General features: G+C 38.7%; 2 protein-coding genes across 3 annotated transcripts; both read right to left on the bottom strand.

Moving 5' to 3' along the window:
• LOC18775293 (aspartic proteinase-like protein 1) lies at nucleotides 560-5,148 on the bottom strand. Its single transcript, XM_007204964.2, has 10 exons — nucleotides 4,660-5,148; nucleotides 4,420-4,558; nucleotides 3,782-4,023; nucleotides 3,455-3,682; nucleotides 3,196-3,334; nucleotides 3,043-3,113; nucleotides 2,836-2,935; nucleotides 1,515-1,575; nucleotides 1,345-1,416; nucleotides 560-1,043 (listed from the first exon to the last, which is right to left on the bottom strand). The coding sequence occupies exons 1-10, from the start codon at nucleotides 4,980-4,982 to the stop codon at nucleotides 808-810; spliced, it is 1,611 nt and encodes a 536-aa protein (XP_007205026.1). The 5' UTR covers nucleotides 4,983-5,148; the 3' UTR covers nucleotides 560-807.
• Nucleotides 6,816-16,855, bottom strand: LOC18774043 (protein CELLULOSE SYNTHASE INTERACTIVE 1). Of its 2 annotated transcripts, none has more exons than XM_020567256.1 (8): nucleotides 16,325-16,855; nucleotides 15,710-15,851; nucleotides 15,123-15,196; nucleotides 11,390-14,429; nucleotides 8,662-11,206; nucleotides 8,078-8,532; nucleotides 7,426-7,542; nucleotides 6,816-7,296 (listed from the first exon to the last, which is right to left on the bottom strand). In XM_020567256.1, exons 3-8 carry the CDS (start codon nucleotides 15,131-15,133, stop codon nucleotides 7,156-7,158), a joined length of 6,309 nt encoding a protein of 2,102 aa, XP_020422845.1. In that variant the 5' UTR covers nucleotides 15,134-15,196; nucleotides 15,710-15,851; nucleotides 16,325-16,855; the 3' UTR covers nucleotides 6,816-7,155. The 2 variants fall into 2 exon arrangements, with proteins under 2 accessions (XP_020422845.1, XP_020422846.1); XM_020567257.1 differs by lacking the exon at nucleotides 16,325-16,855 and adding an exon at nucleotides 15,999-16,253.

Here is an 18,324-nt window from a genome sequence, read left to right as displayed (position 1 = left end):
GACAGCATCAATGAATTATGAACGATTGTTTTATGCAGAAAACTGCAAATAGACAATAAAATGACAAAAACTGAACATCTTTATGTGTTTTCAACAGATTCCAGGTTGTCTTCGCTTTGATATCTATTTAAAATCACTTCTGCTGGCAAAAGAAAAAAGAAGACAACATGAATAGATTGCGATCTGTTGCTAGATTGCTTAAGTCCCTTTCATGATCTACATGTTCCATCATTACAGAGCCCAGTTCAAAGCTATAAGCAACAGAAAAATCATTACAATAAAACTGGGAGTTTGGACAGCAAAACACCTGCCTCCTTCCCTTTAATGAGTAAATCCTATTTTTCTACCAATCACAGTTTGTTATGGTATGGAGATTTTTCCTTTTATGTTTTTGATAAATTATTTTTACATGTCAAATTGTGATTTGCTGCTAAACCATTCTTATGCCATTGCGTAGAATGGCTAAGAATACTTTAGCAGCGACTGTAAATGCCTAATAATAGCATGTAAAATTCTTGAGAAAAGGGGGCGAAGGTAGCAAAATGTTGAGATTGATGGGTAAAATCGAGGAAAAAGAAATATACATATATATATATATTATATTAATACAACAAAAGCTAAATACAATGCATGTCCCTACTACAAGCCCCAACCAATCCAATGACACATGATAGAGAGAAAAACTGACGCCAATGGAGTACAGACCTCCTGCTCTATATGTATTTCAGGGCAGGAAAAGAAAGAGAAGAAACCCTGCATTTACATGTAAGACTACATAAATGATCTACGATATATGGTCACATCCACCTAGATGACGAGGACGATCAGAAATAATACAAGCAGTAGAGGCAACAATCTCAACGAACAAAACTGGGATGAGACGAGCCGACTTGATGCAGCTGATGGTTTTGAGGGAGCTCTTCCAGCAACAGCAGGTGCAAAGCCACCCGGTGTGCTCTGCTGCTCATTTGTTGGCAAGGGATTTGGTGGTGTGCCTTTTGAGGGAGTTAGGGGCATACTCTTAGCATCACTAAAATCTTGGCCTGCAAAGTTTATTGGTAATTATTGACAAAAGGGCTCTACCTCAATAATTAAATAGCATCAGCAAAGAGCTGCGCTTTTCACTTTCTAGTTCATCCTAATACAGTGACTTGAACTAGGCCTATAGCAGTGTCAGACAAACTTACAGTTAGGATAAATAAAACGAAATTAGCTAGTGGCAATCACTTTCAGGTCAAACAGATGATATTTCACCCATCATATGTTATAAGGACAACCAATTGCAAACAACAACATAGTCAGTAGGAAACATCCCTAATGTTTCAAGAAAGCCAGAGAACTCACAATTTGAGCGAGACCAGCCTAACTTTAAGTTCTCTCTATCAAATACTGTCCGGTATCCCGTCATGAAGTTCTCTGCAAAAGAAAATTCTCAAGTAACAAACCATTTAGCAGGAAAAAAACAAAAACAAAAGCTAAGCAGCATTCTTGCTACAGAGAAGACTCATGCTTACGTCCAATTGTTCCAATATCACCATCTGTCGGCTGTATGGCTAAGCAAAACCCAACAACTCCCTGCACCAGGAAGGCCTAAACTGTAAGATTTTATCTGAGTGATCATCTCTCACTGGTATATATTACTTTTCTAAACATCAATACAAAAATGTTTATGGCACAAAATACATATGAAAAGTAACCTGTATTATCTTTTCTATATGTATATTAAGAGTTCAGAGTATATCAGTACGGATGAAAATCAACACATTAAAATCAGTTACACATTGTATTGTACAGAACAGAATAATGTCATGAATATTCAATTACAAAGTCAAGGCATCACAAGAAGAAATTTTAAGGCAAGACAAAGTCATGAATAGTCAATGACAATATAGAACACCAAATATATGTTCCATAAGAGCTTTTTAACTAGCAATTGTTGAACTAACTCTAATTCCTTGTACAAAGTATGGTTAAATCCTTGCAATTCCATGTCAGGCTCTACTGGGGAGAGAAGGGCACATGTGAAGGAAAGTGTTATAATAGATAGAAATTGTTGCCCCACATCCGAAAGCTTAAGGTTTGGGAAATGGTGGTAAACCAACAAACTTTATCAAAGTACAAAGAGAATACCTTCTCATTATCAAAGCCAGAAAGTTTAACATTAATAAGCAGGAAAAAGAACTGTATAATAACCATGATATTAAAGCGCATCATTCTTCAACCAAAGATGGGAAAGTGAAGTATCAAACAAGTGAATTTAACATAAATTGCCCCACCAGCGGACTGCTAATGAGAAGATTTACAGATTAGGTTCAGGTTTGTTTGACTGAGAGATATGACATGTCTAGACAAGTGAGCGCATTTATAAAGTTCATTCTCATTCAAATTAAAATAGTGTATTGGAAAAAGCCTCTCGACTATGACAACAGAAATTACATCATAAGTTGACTTTCTATGTCGTCACTTCTTGTATGTAAATAAAATCACTTTATAAGCAAATTAATCAATCATCTAGTTTATTACAAAGATACTACATGGTCTACTATCAAGCTCTTGAATTGTCATACTACAATCATGATACAAATTTTTACCACTGAACAAAAATTACAGCTATACCATTTTGAATTAAAATTGTATCATGACTTAATGACAATCTGGCCCAGATATCATATTATTATTTTCATCATGAAAATGAACTTCTTGAACCATTTGTCTTCTTTACTAAGTTGTTATATAGCCCTATAAACTCAGTGAGCTATACGTATATTGACAGAAATAAAGAAACTTAAGTTATTTCACATCCACTCAAAAAATCTGAAGAGCTAGTTTACCTACCTGATTACCGTTTATCGGAAAGACAGGGTCATGTACCACAAAGCTGTTGTTTGCCACAAACATCAACGTCACAGAAGGCACTTTGGGAAGATCTTGAGAACTGTTCTAGGAAAAACCACCAGAACAATGGCATAAGATACAGACACACACAACTGAAGGAAGTGGAGCCGGGAGATTCTCAAAGCTTATAATTTCATGAAAATTCACCTTGTATTGTAGCAGTACTTCCAAGGAGATCCTGCATAGTTGGTGATTGTCGCATTTACCTGTCTGTCAAACTATCAATGAATGGAAGTGGTATCAGCCTACCAGGTATGCAGATAGCAAACTCAGATATTGGAATTTAATGAAAAGATGTACCTCCTCTGAAATTTTATCATACAATGCTTCTGGAAGAAATGTAAATGATGTCCCACTGTCAACCAGTGCTTTGAAGCTTGTCTGCTTAAGACAAGAATTTTCAATACAACATGCTTCCACTCCAACAATATAGGTTTCACTGGAAATAAACGATAACACAATGGAGATTTCAGCATCTACAAGAATGTTAGCTTAGCAAGCATCTAGTAACTATCACTTAAAGTTGTAAATTGAACAGAAGTGCATATATAGTTTTTACTAGTTTCCATTTGAAGGCAGGAAAGATGTAGATTGTTGTGCAGCTGGTCCCTGGTCCCCAAAAAATAGTCTCCCAGAATCATCCTCATCAAAGCACATTGAGAAAGAGTTCTTGGTCAATCCTGCCTTAGCAAGGAAAGTAGGAACTGAAATCTCTCCAAGTCCTAAACCCAAAAGACCATCGGGAGCAATCCCATCCAGGTAACCACCACTTTGCTTCATACCACATCTGCATTATGCCAGAAGCAAATTTCTAAATCTTTGCTGGAACCATTTCCGACATTTAGTTCAAAATATTAATGAGGCAAGAAATATCAACCAAACACACCCTATGATAACAGGGGCTTCAATAGAAGTGTTTGGCCCATCATCACCGCCAGCAGCAAAGTGTAATATGTCCTCCACAAGAAGTCCAGAACTTGATGTATTTTCTGTGTAGTAGTCAACAGTGTACGGGCATGACTGCTTGGGACTCTTGCAGTTTGTACCAGATTCACATAACTCATGGCTGCAAGATACATGCTTGCTGGTGTTTGAACCCGATGGGCTGTACTCGTTCAAATCTCTATCCTGCATAATAGATGCCCCAAATACGAGGGAGCACCTGCCAATCAATTATTGGAAATAAGTGCGAAACCTGTTATCAAGCCTTAGAAGAGACTTACTAACTTCACTCAAACATAGACACCCAGAGTCTACTTAACGAAACATTGACCATTAACCAACAACACTTGATGAGTCTATATTGAATTCCTCAGATTTCCCCTTTTATCCTTTTGCGGGTTGGGAGAGAGTGGCTTCAATTCCTCAAGAAAATGCAAAAATTTCTTCGTTTTCTTTTTTTCTAACATCTTTCTAACAATCTTGGATACACATTAAGTTTCCAGTAGCTCATGGCATGAAAATAAAACGATGAACATAAAATTAAAGGCAAAAGAATCATAATTACATAGAAAGGTGGCCTACCAGGGTACTATAGTAAGAGGCAGATAAGGGAGCGCACTGTATGCAATCACATGGAACCCAAAATAGATCACTCCCAGTATCCAAGGCAACCAGAAACGAAACATTAGGCGTCCCTATATCAATCCACGTATAATGTAACCTAAAATACACACAAAAATACATCATCTTTCTACATCATGGCATTATGCTTGAAAACAAGAAATTTGAAACGAAGTGAAATGAGGTAAGAAAGAGACGCACCAGCCGAAGTCGTTGCCAAACGATACCGTGTTGCTACCTTCAGAGGGGAAGAGGAACTGGAAGTGGCTACGAGAGCCGAGCTTCATCTTCCGTTTCTGGAAGTCGGTGCTTGCAAGTAGGTGATAGTAATCCATGGAGTTCCTCTGCGGCCACCGACCTAAGTCCTTGGGGTCTTCTCCGCTTCTCGAAATCCGTAGCGCCTTCGCCTCATCTGAGAAGCGGTGTATGAGCCTCGCGGACAGCGTAAGCGCGCGAGCATTCTGAGGCTCTAGAAGCACGCACGCCAGTAGAAGAAGCACAGAGAGTAGAGATCGAGCCGCCATGGCGACTCCAAGAGAGAAACCTCAGCTTGAGATCTGAAGGAAGAGAGAGGAAGAGAAGAGAGAGAGAGAGAGAGAGAGAGAGAGAGAGACTGAAATGGAGTGAAAGGTAAAGTGGAGGGGAAGAGGACGAGGAAGACGCACAGCTATGGCCTATGGGAATGCGAAGCTAATTAATAAATTAAAAAAGGATAATTAATTATGATTATTTAGTTAATTAATTAATTTGTTAATTTGTTAATTAAAGTGAGAGGTGAGGAGGTGTTTACGTGTCGCAGACTCGCAGTGTCACAGAAAACGACGTGCTTTGATTGGAGGTGACGCTGTGTGTCTGACACCTGGGCTGGGACCGCTGGCTCCTCCTCCATGCTCTTTTTGTTTTCTTTTTTGATTTTACAATTTAATATGTACTTATTTATTTGGAGTTTGTTTTCCTCTTCAGATTCAGAAAATATAGGAAAGATGTGACTTTTTTTCTGTTAGAAGGGCAAGAGATTTTTAGTTTAGGTGGCTTAGGGATGCTCAGAGTAGTTATATGATGAGAAGGGGCCATTTCGGGCACAACTCATTATACGACTCAAAATTTGCATGAGAATTTAGCGGATTCAACCCGCACGATTAAAATTCGAGTCATTCTCATATCAACCCGTCATGACTCGTTTAATAAACGAGTGAGTTTCTGGTCAACCCATCAACTCGCTAAAATACCTATTAACCCACTAAAATACCTATGTAACCCATCAATCCACTAAAATACCCATGTAACCCGCCAACCCACTAACCCGTTTATTTGTTTATTTGTTTATTCTAATTTATTCTAATTTTTTTAATATATTTTAATTGCTACCACTTAGCGAGTCAACCCGACATGACCAGAAACCCGCACGAGAACTTAATGGGTCAACCCGTGTGACATATTTATTAAACAGGTCGGGTTTGGGTTGAGCATTCCTAACACGTATATAATCTTGACACGACATGAACCCGACACGACACGACTCATTGTCAGCCCTAGGGGGAACGAACTTAGGACGATGCAGGGACAAAAATGTTTTTAACTTGTTTATAAACCCTTTGCAAGGAGAAAGACTTCCATGAGGATAATACTATATTTGCTATTCCTTGCCAATAACGCTATAACAGCGTGATAACACTTTCACATGAAATAGTATTATTGGTTAGAAATAGCAAAACAGTAATATCCCCGTTGTAACTAAGTTTTTCTCCCTTGCAGAGATTCAATCCTTGAATCAATGTACTTCAGAACTCAAGCTTTAATCACTTCGCAAAAATGTACAAATATAAAGAGTTACGAAGATGACTTTTACAAACTGAAATTGCAGCTAATATGGCTCACATGGTTATTTGAAACTCTCCATAAATAACTTGTATGTCATAAGGGAGAATAATAATTTTGAAATACAGACTTTATATCAATGGAGCTGCCAAATTTTGGTCATTTCTTAGATTTGGGGCTCTAAGTTTTTGAAGCTTCCTCGTTGTGATTGTGAGTAGCCAGTTTAGATGATATTATGATATAAATTTTTTTTTTATACAAACAATATTCTACTTTAATATAATTTAAACCACAGAGAGAGAGAGGAAGCTTAGATGGTATTTTTTTGTTAGGCTTGCCCCGTCTTGTTGGTTTAGCCTTCAGCCCAATTTTTATTATTTTTTTATTATTACATTGAAGGAAAGAAATCGAACCATTCCCTTATCATAATCTTTCCTTATGAAACTTCCATTCCATGTGGATCCACAAACAGAAATAATCTTTAACACATAATACTTGGACCTTAGTCCTTTGTCGAGATGGAGGAAAATACAAGAAGATAAAGTGAACAAATCATTAATCATTACTTCTTATTATCCATCAAATACTACATTAACATATGAACTAGCCCAAAACCCATAAACAATTTCATTATTCCTCTAACATTGACAAAGCACACAAGAAAGTTACATCTTTCCCACAGGTCATAAAAGAATACATTCACAAATGACTACTTACTGGACTGTTGGCAAAAATCAAAATCTTTGGGATATTATGTACATTGACATGACAAATAATCCAGAATGAAAAGAAAGAAGAAAAAAATGAATCCCTTTTTGAAAAAGTTTTCCTCTAATAATTCAATTTTCAGAAGAATAACAAAAACTCCATATGGGGTTGTTACTTGTTAGACCACTGGAACTCTATTTCTAAATTCCGTGAGGGCCCACTTTTGCTTTCTGGCAACAGAGTGTACTCACCGGCAACGGCTCCCAGCATTACTACCCGATCAATCTGGATGGTAACTTTTCCGAATGAACTCTGTCAATATATCAAAAGATAATTGGTTACCAGTTACTAGGTAGAACAAGAATAAAGGATCAGCTGAGAAAATATATCCTGTTATTCTAAAGAAAAGTGTCTATGTTGGCCATTTCTTTGTTCACTTACCTTTCCCATTTTGCTCTTGTTCTTGCAAGATATGTGGAGCTTCTGGCCTTTCGGGGGACTCTCAAAGGACCACGAAAAGGTTTCATCCCATTCTGGATTAGGGCCAGTTGAAACAACCTGAAAAGTTCAGAAATTCATGGTGAGAAGTTAATACCGATGTCAGGCCAAATATCACTGCAGACACAGAAGAGACACAATGTGCATAACTATCTCCAAAAAAATACAATCAAAATGTTTCCAGTAAACATAACCTATCCACATAATTTCAATAATTCTGTTGTTCTTGCAATAATTGCAGAAGATACTATGTTTAATATACAGTACATGACCCACAAATTCAACCAAGATCCTAATCCTCAACCAATCACGAAGACTATTCAAATTAAGAACCAGGAAAAATTGATGAACGAAAACTACTTATCTTATTAAATCCCCAAGTTCTAATTCTAAGAATAAATAAAATAAACTTAATTTTTTCTTGAATACACATTGTAAAGACTGGCTGCAGTCTTGCATTCATGATGACATAATCAAGCGTTCTATGTGGCACTCAAATGAATGATGAATTCAGAAGAAATTATCCAAAAGAATATTCAAATCTCTTAAGAATAGGAAAGAAAAGGTAGCAGAAAGCACATTTAAGGCATTTTACCTTAGTTTGCTTAGGTGGAGTGTTGCCTAGTGTAATCTTGCAATAAACACTAGGGTTTCCCACTGACTGCTTCATATTATTTCCACGTTTGATTATGACGACCAATGTCCCTGGCAAACATTGTAACAAAAATTCTGTCTTCTCCTGAAACCGAGGTGGGCCGGACTGAATTAAGTATTGCAGCAAGGGAATCGCATCAGCTGCAGCAATTGACTGAGCCCTAGAAACTTCCGCGGGGCATGCTGACCAGGCTTGCCTAAGAAGAAAGAGTGCATCCAAGGCAGCTTCTTGAGTTGCCTCTGACCCTGTCTTGAGGGATGTAACAAGATGAGGAATGCTTAGCGTTGCAGGTTCTGTGGCTCTAAGACGTGGGAAATTGCTAAAAAGAGAATTCAGAGCCTTCAGATACTCCTCATTCACAGTTCCAGTTGCCCATAAATCCTTTTCGATAGCAGCTATGACACGACAAAAATCTTATTAGATTCTTTTTTAAAAATGGAAAAAGAAATCGGCTTCAGTGATGATCGACCTAGGGGTTCTACTATCTCAGACATTGTATATCACCATTTAAAAAGAGAACTTACCAGTAATGGCCCTTACTGTCTCACTAGAAGCATACTCTTGAATGGTATTATTTGAAAAGAGAAGTTTAACAAACATTGCAGCCTGAATGGACGTTTCTGGATCACTTGAACCAATCAGATCCAACACAACCTGAACACCACCAGCCTCAGCAACGGCTCTTTTATTGGACCGACTGTACATCACAAGGTTTTGCAAAGCACATATCGCTACAACTTTCATTTCTTCAGTAGGTTGGTCTTCAAGCACATTTACTAGTGCACGACAAGCAGATACAGCGTCAGCACTTCGAGCAAGGCCTTCATTCTGGAAGAGATCACCAAGAGCTAGAGTTGCTAGCAACCTCGCTTGTTGGGCTTGGGTTTGTGGATCCAAGAGGTACTGAGACAATGGTACTATGGCAGACTTGGTAGCCTTAGTTTCTCTGATCTTCACATTGTTCAACAATACTTCCAACAGCCTTGCAGCAGTTTCCTCACACTGATGAGATCTGAGAAGTTCCAAAAGAGCCTCTAAAGCACCACTTTCAGCCATTGCTTCTGCGCTGGTTGCATCATCACTTTCCAGTACCAGAAGAGCATTCAATGCACCAACTACTGTGCTTTCTGAGCCAGAACGAAGCAACCTTACCAACACAGCAACAGGCACTTCCAAATAAAATTCAGAACTAAACTGCAGAATACTTGATAAAACGGAAGCAGCCGATTCCCACAAAGCATGAGGAAGAGATGGATCTGATTGCAATATCACCTTGGACAGTTCAGTGACACCACCCTCTTTAGCTATTTCATTTGGCCATATTAGCGCAATACTAACAAGGGCCTTCACAGCTCTCTGCTGCAATATGTGTATACCAGAGCCAAGAACCCGTATGAGAGGACCAATCACTTGCTGAGTCACTGAATCCTTTTGAAGTTGTTCTTCAAAGAGTAAATGTGATAGAAGCTCAGCAGCCAACTGTTGTACTGCAGGAGCAGGAGAATCAAGCAGGGGGATAATTGGTTCAATAGCTTGGTGGGATGTCAAGCTATAGTCAGAACGACACTGTGGATGCTCCAAAATGTTGACAAGAACCTGTAGTGCACTATGCTGCCCATCAGGTCCAAATTCTGGTCTTGTTAGCAGCATAAAAAGGGGCTCAACAACTTTTGAAGCAGACGGTCCCTTAGCAATGCTTGCATTGTTGGTCAATATTCGGAGCAGTTCTGCAAAAGCAGCACAGAGAAAATCGGGTGCCTCATGGAGGATGTCAAGTATGCTCTCAATCACTCCAGCTTTCACCATTTCCATCTTACAAGCAGGCCTGTCTTTCCCTAACTTCACAAGGGCTCTGGAAATAGCTTCATGGAGCAAGTAATTCTTACCATAGAGGAGGCCAACAAGAGGAATAACTGCACCATGAGCAGCAACAAGCTCTGCAAGTTGCTCATCATCAACAAGTTTATCCAACGCTCGGACAACTGAATGCTGCGCAGGACTGAACTCAGTAACAAGAAGAGACACCAGAGGCTCCACACATCGAGCTGCAGCCATTGTCGACCTGATTCTTGTATTTCCAAACAGAACACAACACAACTCGGCAGCATCCCCTTTCAGCTCCATTGAGCAATTTGATGAAAGAATCTTGCAAAGAACATCTACTGCATTCATTTCAACATCTGCAACTGCTAAGGCCCTTGATGGATTTTCACTCAGCAACCTCACCAACGCAGCAATTGCAGCATGCTGCTCCCTCTCAGAACCAGTATTAAGAATCTCCACCAAGGGTTGAACGGCTTGCCGAGCACTTTCTGCATTCCTTATATGATCAGCAGAAAATAAGCTTTCCAATGCTTTAGCAGCACTATACCTGGAAGCTCTTCCACCCAACCGTAAAACTGCCACAAGTTGACTGACAGCACCAAATGAAGAGTCATGTCTCCTTATCTCAGCACTGCCAAATAGTATACCTAACAGATCTGTAGCAGCTTCCTCAGTTGCATCTTGAGGACCAAGTGAGAGATACCTAGTCAGTGCTTCCAAAGCTCCTGATTCTACCATTACAATCTTATTTGACGGACAGTCCTTTGCAAGTTGAGTCAGAAGCCCAAGTGCTAAAAATGGTGCTCCAGGACGATCTGGAATTGGTTTGAGAAGATCAACAAGTGCAGGTATTGCTTTTCTAGAAGTAGCACCAACTCTTATGTCTTCAACTCTGAACAACCTCTCAAGAGCAACTTGCTCAGGATAACGCACTAAACCAAACTCTTCTGACAACTGCAAAAGATCACTTATATCAACATCAGCACAGCCAAGTAGGGAAATGAGCCCGCCTGCTGCTCCAGAATTTGCAACAGATAAAAGAGTACCCCTGCTACCATTACAGACTAGGCTGGCCATTGCCTGTGCAGCAAAATATCTGGTGGTCAACTCCTCTGACCTCAACCAGTTTGCAAGTACTGGTATAGATTTCATGGTTGCGTGTGCTCGTATAATATCTCTATTTTGAAATAAGATTGCCAGCAGCAAAGTATAAATCCATATGCTACTATCTTCTTTAAACTCAATCTGCATAAATTACACAAAGGACCATACCAGGTTAGATGATTAGACTATAAACCCAATATTTGATGGATAGAGAACAATAAATTTATATTCTGGATCAGTTTATATAGAAATTCAGAATTGTTAAAATGTATCTCGATCTTCTTCCTTATTGAATGAAAACATAAAGCGGAATAACAGAGCTACCTGAGAGTAGTGTGAAAAACAATTTGAGATCCTGTCTGTGAGAACTTCCACCGCCCCAGCCTCCATAATCACAATTTTGCACCTTTCATCATGACAGGCGAGAACAGACAGAAGCCACATAACTAAATTAACACCATAAATAACTCCTGTGCTTGAATTAGATTCATCATTCTTTGTTTCTTCTTTACTACGCCTATAAATGCTAATGGAGTCATTGTCATCATCCCCTGGGTTTCCCAAAGAAGTAAGCATTGCAACAAGAGATTGAATGAGATGGGTACATAAGTTTGATTCGCTAAGATCTTCCGTAACCCTCTGATGACTAACTTTTGCAGCACAAATAAGGAGTGCAGCTCCTCCAATTTTAACCTTTGATTTAGTTGAATTGATCACCCTTTTAGTGATTGATGATATACATCCAGAGGCAGTAGCAACTGTGTCCCCCAATACATCAGGCTGATCTCTGCAGAGTCGGGATAATATTTCAATAGCTTTATCCTGCAACAAGGGTGCTGCATCAGCAATGGATAAAACTATTGGGGTTATGCTTTTCGGGAATTCAGCTAAAACCGCCCATGCAGGTCTTGTTTCTCCAGTAGCTCCTTCTGACCTGGACAGAATAGCAAGTGCCTCGAGTGCCTCTGATGTGGCAACAGATGCATGAACAGATTCTAGAAAAGAAACTAGTGCAAGAACGGTTCCAGCACGATTGACACAATCGGTTAAAGCATAATCAATTTGACGAGAATGGAGCAGGCGAGCAATTGCTGCTGCTGCATGGGTCTTTCCAGATACCGAGCCTTCACGCAAAACTCTAGTAGCTGGGAAAATGATTTCTTCAGCAACTGCTTTCTCTGAAACTTCACTATCCAAAATAAGATTAGCCAAAGCACATGTTGCTAGTTCTGCAACTTCCAGAACTGAAGAGTTAGCAAGCACAACTAACGGAGATAATACATCTCGAGCAACAGCAGCCACATCCCGGTTCTCTTTAATCGAAAGAAATATTGCTGCAAGGCAACGTGAGGCCTCTGCAAGGATACTTACAGATTCAACACTAATCAACTTAATGGCTGACCAAAGAGTTTTAACAGCAATGCTACTTTCACGCAAGTCCTTCCTAGATTCAAAGATTCCAGCTAAAGCTGATGCAGACTTGGCTTGAGTCTCTTCTTTAGTTGAGCTCAAAATTTTTATCATTGTCTCAATTGCATCATTAGCAGCACTACCTTCACGTGATATATCATTGAGGGGGACCACCGACAGCATACTTTTCAGAGCATCCAAGACATACACTTTAGATTCAGGTAGATCACTGGTTAATAATGCAGTAAGTTGGCTGATGGTTGCTGTATCAGATTTATGGATTAAATGATTTAAAGTCTTCGCTGCAATTTCTTTTCCGTTTGGGCTTCCATTCTTCAGAAGCCATAATAATGCAGGAACAGCATCAGCACTTTCGACACAGGCACGTATATCTTCACTGTGATTGCATAGGTTCCTAAGGATTGATGCTGAATCTTCCTTGGCTTTTGCAGATCCCGTCTCTAGAATCTGAACCAGTGGAGGTATGCCACCAGCAGCAGTAATAGCCCATTTACTTTCGTCATTCTCATTAGAAAGCAGGCAAAGCAGTGCAACTGCACATTCTTGCTGCTGTTCTGATGAAAGCCCAAGAAGTGATATCAACAGCTGAACCCCTTCACGGCCTTGAAGCGCACGCCAGAGACTTTCTTCACTATTGCAAAGTGTAAGAAGAGCTCTCATGAGCTCATCCTGAACTTCATTTGTAGCCATTGTGATCAAACCAACAAGCAAACGTTTTGCTTCTGAATTTGAGAGTTTAGTTGAGAGTACGGAATTCCCATACAAACTTGCAAGGGCCTCTATGGTTCTTTCCTGAACAAGAAATGGTAAACGAGGTTTGAATTGTGAAACCAAAGTCTGCTCAATAACCACAGGATCTGATGCTCTATTAGATTCTGCTGTACTATCATATATCATCAGAGCTGAAGCTAAAGCCCCTAATGTATCAGCAATTTGGGCAGGTGAAGAGCAAGATTCAAGGCTTTGACCAAGGCTTGAGATCACATATGACAAACCACCAGAAATATTTGCTAAAGCACACATAGCATTCTCCTGCAACGCTTGGGCATACTCACCCTGCATGAATTCTTTTGAAGGGGCTATTGTAGCATTTATCAACACAGGAATACCATTGAAATTAGCTATTTCCCGCCTTGCTTCTTTGCACTGGGAAGAAAGAGATTTTAAAGCACCTGCTGCTTCTGCTCTAACACAAGCTTCATTGCCAGACCCCAAAAGCTTGAGAAGTTGCTTTGTAGCCTCTGAAGCCAGCACCTTAGAACAAACAGATGCATCTTCCATCATCATACATGCCAGAAGAAAGCATACGTTAGCTTGAGTGTTTGGCTGTCCAGTCGAAAGCAACTTCACAAGTGCATCCACTCCTCCAGCTTGAAAGGTTGCAGTCCAGAATCCCTCCGTGCTGCTGGATAGGTTCTTTAATGCTCCAGTCAACAAGCTATCAACCAAGCTACCAGTCTTGATCCCTTTTTGCAGCTGCTCCCAAAGCACTGGCACAACTCCTTCAGTTGAAAATATTTTTGATCCAACATGATCCCTAGCACCACCTTGAGAAACAGCATAGATTGTTTTTGCAGCTGCAATTTGCCCTTCTGCCGAGCTGGACCTGAGTAGACCAAGCAATGGTGGAATGCATCCTCCAAGCAAGACCTTCACCCTTAGTTCATTCTCCTTACAGAGAGAGCCTAAAACAGTAGCAGCTTGTATCTTAACTCCAACTGAACCTGATCGAAGAAGAGAAACAAGTACTGGAACTGCTTGAGAGTGAGATCCAACAGCACTGAAAGCATTTTCACGAGTATCAATAAGCTCAAGCAACTGCTTCAACGAATATTCCTTCTCTTGTACAGATGAGGAACTTTGACGCAGCTGCTCAATGCATTGAGCAACACTTGCCAATGTCCCATCTGCATCCTCCATGCTACTACGATCCCTGTCAGAAATTTAGAACAGCAGATAATTTAGGCAGAATTATCCTTTTTTTATATTATGATTATAAGAAACATAGCATATATAACTAAAAGAAAATACAACACAGGGGACAAGGTGTCCCCTACAAACATCAATTAGTCTACATCTAAAACAAGAAAAAACAACAAAACAGAATTACAAGGCAACATCATCCTAATACGAATCATAGCATGAAAAGGTAAACCCCTAACCTCAGAGGAAATAACTGATGGTAAAACTTAATATTTCAAACTGACAATCTTTAGCCCAACTTGATTTTGGTGAAACTTAATATGGTTTCTAGTCAACATTGACAATGCATATGCTCAGTAAGTTCTCTATCAAATATTTGTTTTTTTTAGATTAAGGAAAAGAAAATAAAGATACCCTGGGATTAAGACAATGTCTAGTTTCAAGTTGAAGGCAGAATGAAGAGTATCAGTATGAGTGAGACAGCAAGTAGAGGCATTAAAGTATGCAAGGAGATTACCACCAAATAAGAACATAATTCCATGAGAGTAGACAAGCAGACACTTGCTCACAGAAAGAAAAATGCCCACCGGCATAATCTACAAGAGCCTTAATGATTACCAAGTGGCAAACAAGTTCCAAGATGCAGGCAAAAATAATTCTACCAAACAGCACAAAGAATTTGTAGAAACAAATTTTAACTCACCTTGAACCCATTTTTATAATAGAATGTGGTGTTGGAGGCTCTGAATCTTGAACTTTTGCATCACCATTTCTTTCCTGTAATCATAAGAATGAAAGCAAAAATCCATTATCAGTTTTCATATTATCTAAAAAATGAATCCATCTCCTCTCCTTTTTCTTAATATTATTCTTAATTTTTTCATCACTTGGTCCATTGTGAGTTGCATTTTAACATCAAAGTCTGAACAACCAATTCGATTACACATTTAAATTTTCCCAAACTCCCAGAAATGCATCCCTGAAACACTTAATTTCAGCGTAACATAGATTGTCTATCTACACTAACAATTTACACCGAACCTACTGCACAATGAGGCTTATAGATTGGAAATTGAAACAAGAACAGGATAAATGTGATCTAGTGCGTCCCCCCAAGTATTCATAAGAGGCACGTGAAACTTTCAGTTTCTTAATTATACTCTTTCAACTGGATTTATAATCTACAATCTCAAATTACGATTCAAGAACAAAAAAAAGGAAGAGAAAAGAAGAAGAAAAAAAAAAAGAGAACCATATAAGAAATGAAACAAAAATGACAAAGGAAAGTACCAGATCATTAGTGGCAAGGGTGCTGCCATTGCTGGCAGCAAACCTCCAACCCAGTGTGGTTGCCAGCTTTGCTACTCTTCAAGATTCAAAGAACAAATCAATGAAGAGACCTTGCCCTTCTCCAGATCTAACTCACAGCCTCCTGTCAAACACAATTGCAGACCAGATTACACACAAACCAATTTCCAATCTACAAATCTTTCCCGGAAAAGAAAAAAAGAAAAACTGAAGCATTGACTTAAGTGAGCTAGTGAAGCTCAATTCAATTCAGATAACACTTGTTCCTCACTTGCATTTCTACAAAGTGGGCTATTTGGGCACAGAACAAAGGAACAGATCAAAGACAATTCACAGAAATTGGACAAGATCGAATCAAGTCCCGAGCTTGTCAGTGGGTAGTCAAAATGTGAAACTAAAAAATGCAACCCAATTCATATTTTTGTATGTGTGTGTGAAATTGTAGTGCAGAACCTGAAGAATGCAACAAAAGTCTTGACCTCAGATTTGGAAGAAATTACAATCAATTGGGTCAGAAGAAGAACCAATGCAAATGAGAGAGAGAGAGAGAGAGAGAGAGAGAGAGAGAGAGAGAGAGAGAGAGATGGGTGAGCTCACCTTGAGAGAGTGAGAGATGGGGAAGCAGTTTGGTGCATCAATTCAATTGGGTTTCGTAAAAGACAAGGGAAGAGAGCATCAAGAGCAAGAACACCACAACTACAACAACCAACAGCTACAAGCAACAAAGAAGCTACAATGAAATGAAAAAGCACTCACAATCAGACACAGATTGATATAATTTTCCCTTTTTTATTTTTCTCTTTTCTTTTTTCTTCTTTTGGTGTTTTTTTAAAATAAATTTTATTTCTTTTTTGTTTGTTGGACGAGTTTTACGTTTCCATAGATACTCTCTCAAGCCACAGAGAGAGAGAGAGAGAGAGAGAGAGAGAGAGAGAGAGAGAGGGTGTGGGACAGACAGCCGCACCGTCACAGCCTAATAAGACCACCGACAATTTGCAGCGTAAAAGGCTTTCATGGCTTGGCTTCGGCTTTTTTTGGAGCTCCAACTAAGATTTTAACATTTTTTTAATTTTTATTTTCACCATTTCGTCTACAAATCCAAAAGAAATTTTTCGAAACACAATAAATACAAAAATAATAATTTTATTGATAGTCCAAAGAAAAGGAATTTTTGAACTGCAATAACAACTTCCAAAAAAATACCTCTAAATTTGGTATAAATATTTTAGGAACAAAATTTTTGGCAATTTGAATTTAAGCTATTATGAAAAATAATATATAAGTTTTGTGAAATTCTGCAGAAGAAAATGTTAGAAAGGAATTAATAAAATTACCACATAAGATTATGCAATTTGTCCTAAATGCATAATTTTTTGGCAATAATTCTAAATATTAATTTTCGGAAATAATACTTTTTGGAGAATATAATACCACATGGAATATCAAGAGATTCATACCACATGGAAAATAATATAGAAAAAGGTAGAAGGTCGGCTCAATATCTTAAGCTGAGCCAAGCCAGATGGAAAATCAAGAGGTTCATCCTCTCTCTCTCTCTCTCTCTCTCTCTCTCTCTCTCTCCCTTGTTGATACTCTTTCTCTTTCTTAGTTGGCTGGAAATTATGTGTGCAATTTATTATTTTATCAATAAAAGGCAATTAGTGGCATTGGCATAGCCAAGTAAGATACACCTAATAAGGATACAACTATAACTAATTAATATTCAACCATTCTTATTTTTTGTGCTAAGCTAACTGAAAACTCAGCATTTTGGCATACTGGCTAGACTTTCCTTATGTACCACATGCCTTGTGCAAACGATAGTCTAAAATTAGAGAAAGAATAGATTTTTTATACACACTATCACGATGTTATGGAAGTTCGAACAAGAGATCAATAGTCTGCAAGTCAAGACCCCTTTTCACCGAGTTAGATCCTATTGGCATATATTATCCACTCTTATCAGCCTGCCTCATAGTAAATAATAAATAATAATAAAAAAATAGAAAATTCCAGTTTTATTTTATCTGCCAATTTACCCAACCATTTGAACCCTACAAATACCCCATTTACTAAGCTTTTTTACAACCTTCATCATTCCAGCCAGAATATGGTAAGTCAGGACTTGAAAACTAGTTGGGTATTGATTGTAGCAATCAATTAATTGAGTAGACAGCAGGACCTTGTGTAAATCCAAAGTGAAAGCTTGGAAGTCTTCTTAAAAAAAATTCTAAATCAAATAATTCCTCTTGTCTGTTAGCATTTTCTTGTAGGACCTGGGATAATGATTGAGACCCAGTACCATTACCAGCTGCCAAATTTGGGGAAAAGATGAAAACCAAAACATGGCTGCAATTGCAATACTGGGCAGTCTTGTGGTAAAAGCTGAAATGGAAGAATTTCATTTCCGCTACTTGACTAATGGCTCGCTACGAGGATGTCGTCAGTAATTTAATAATATTTTATATAAAATGTCTCGATGTTATTAGTATCGAAATAAATTACCCTAATTAGAAGTGAGTAGTAACAATTTCCTTCGTTACCCCAAAAAAACAAAAACACCAGAGGAGCAACTAGTTGTTGATATGTTGATAAAT

The sequence above is a fragment of the Prunus persica genome, chromosome G6 (genome assembly GCF_000346465.2).
Source record: "Prunus persica cultivar Lovell chromosome G6, Prunus_persica_NCBIv2, whole genome shotgun sequence".
Classification (NCBI taxonomy): Eukaryota; Viridiplantae; Streptophyta; class Magnoliopsida; order Rosales; family Rosaceae; genus Prunus; species Prunus persica.
This window is presented reverse-complemented; position numbering and strand designations above follow the sequence as displayed.

Coding starts and splice junctions, on each gene's coding strand:
- LOC18775293 (XM_007204964.2), bottom strand. CDS start 4,982: ATGGCGGCTCGATCTCTACTCTCTGTGCTTCTTCTACTGGCGTGCGTG. Junction 4,024..4,419: donor CCTCTTACTATAGTACCCTG/GTAGGCCACCTT, acceptor TCTATTATGCAG/GATAGAGATTTGAACGAGTA. Junction 3,683..3,781: donor GAAGCCCCTGTTATCATAGG/GTGTGTTTGGTT, acceptor GGCATAATGCAG/ATGTGGTATGAAGCAAAGTG.
- LOC18774043 (XM_020567256.1), bottom strand. Junction 8,533..8,661: donor GACAGTAAGGGCCATTACTG/GTAAGTTCTCTT, acceptor GTCGTGTCATAG/CTGCTATCGAAAAGGATTTA. Junction 7,297..7,425: donor ACAAGAGCAAAATGGGAAAG/GTAAGTGAACAA, acceptor ATATATTGACAG/AGTTCATTCGGAAAAGTTAC.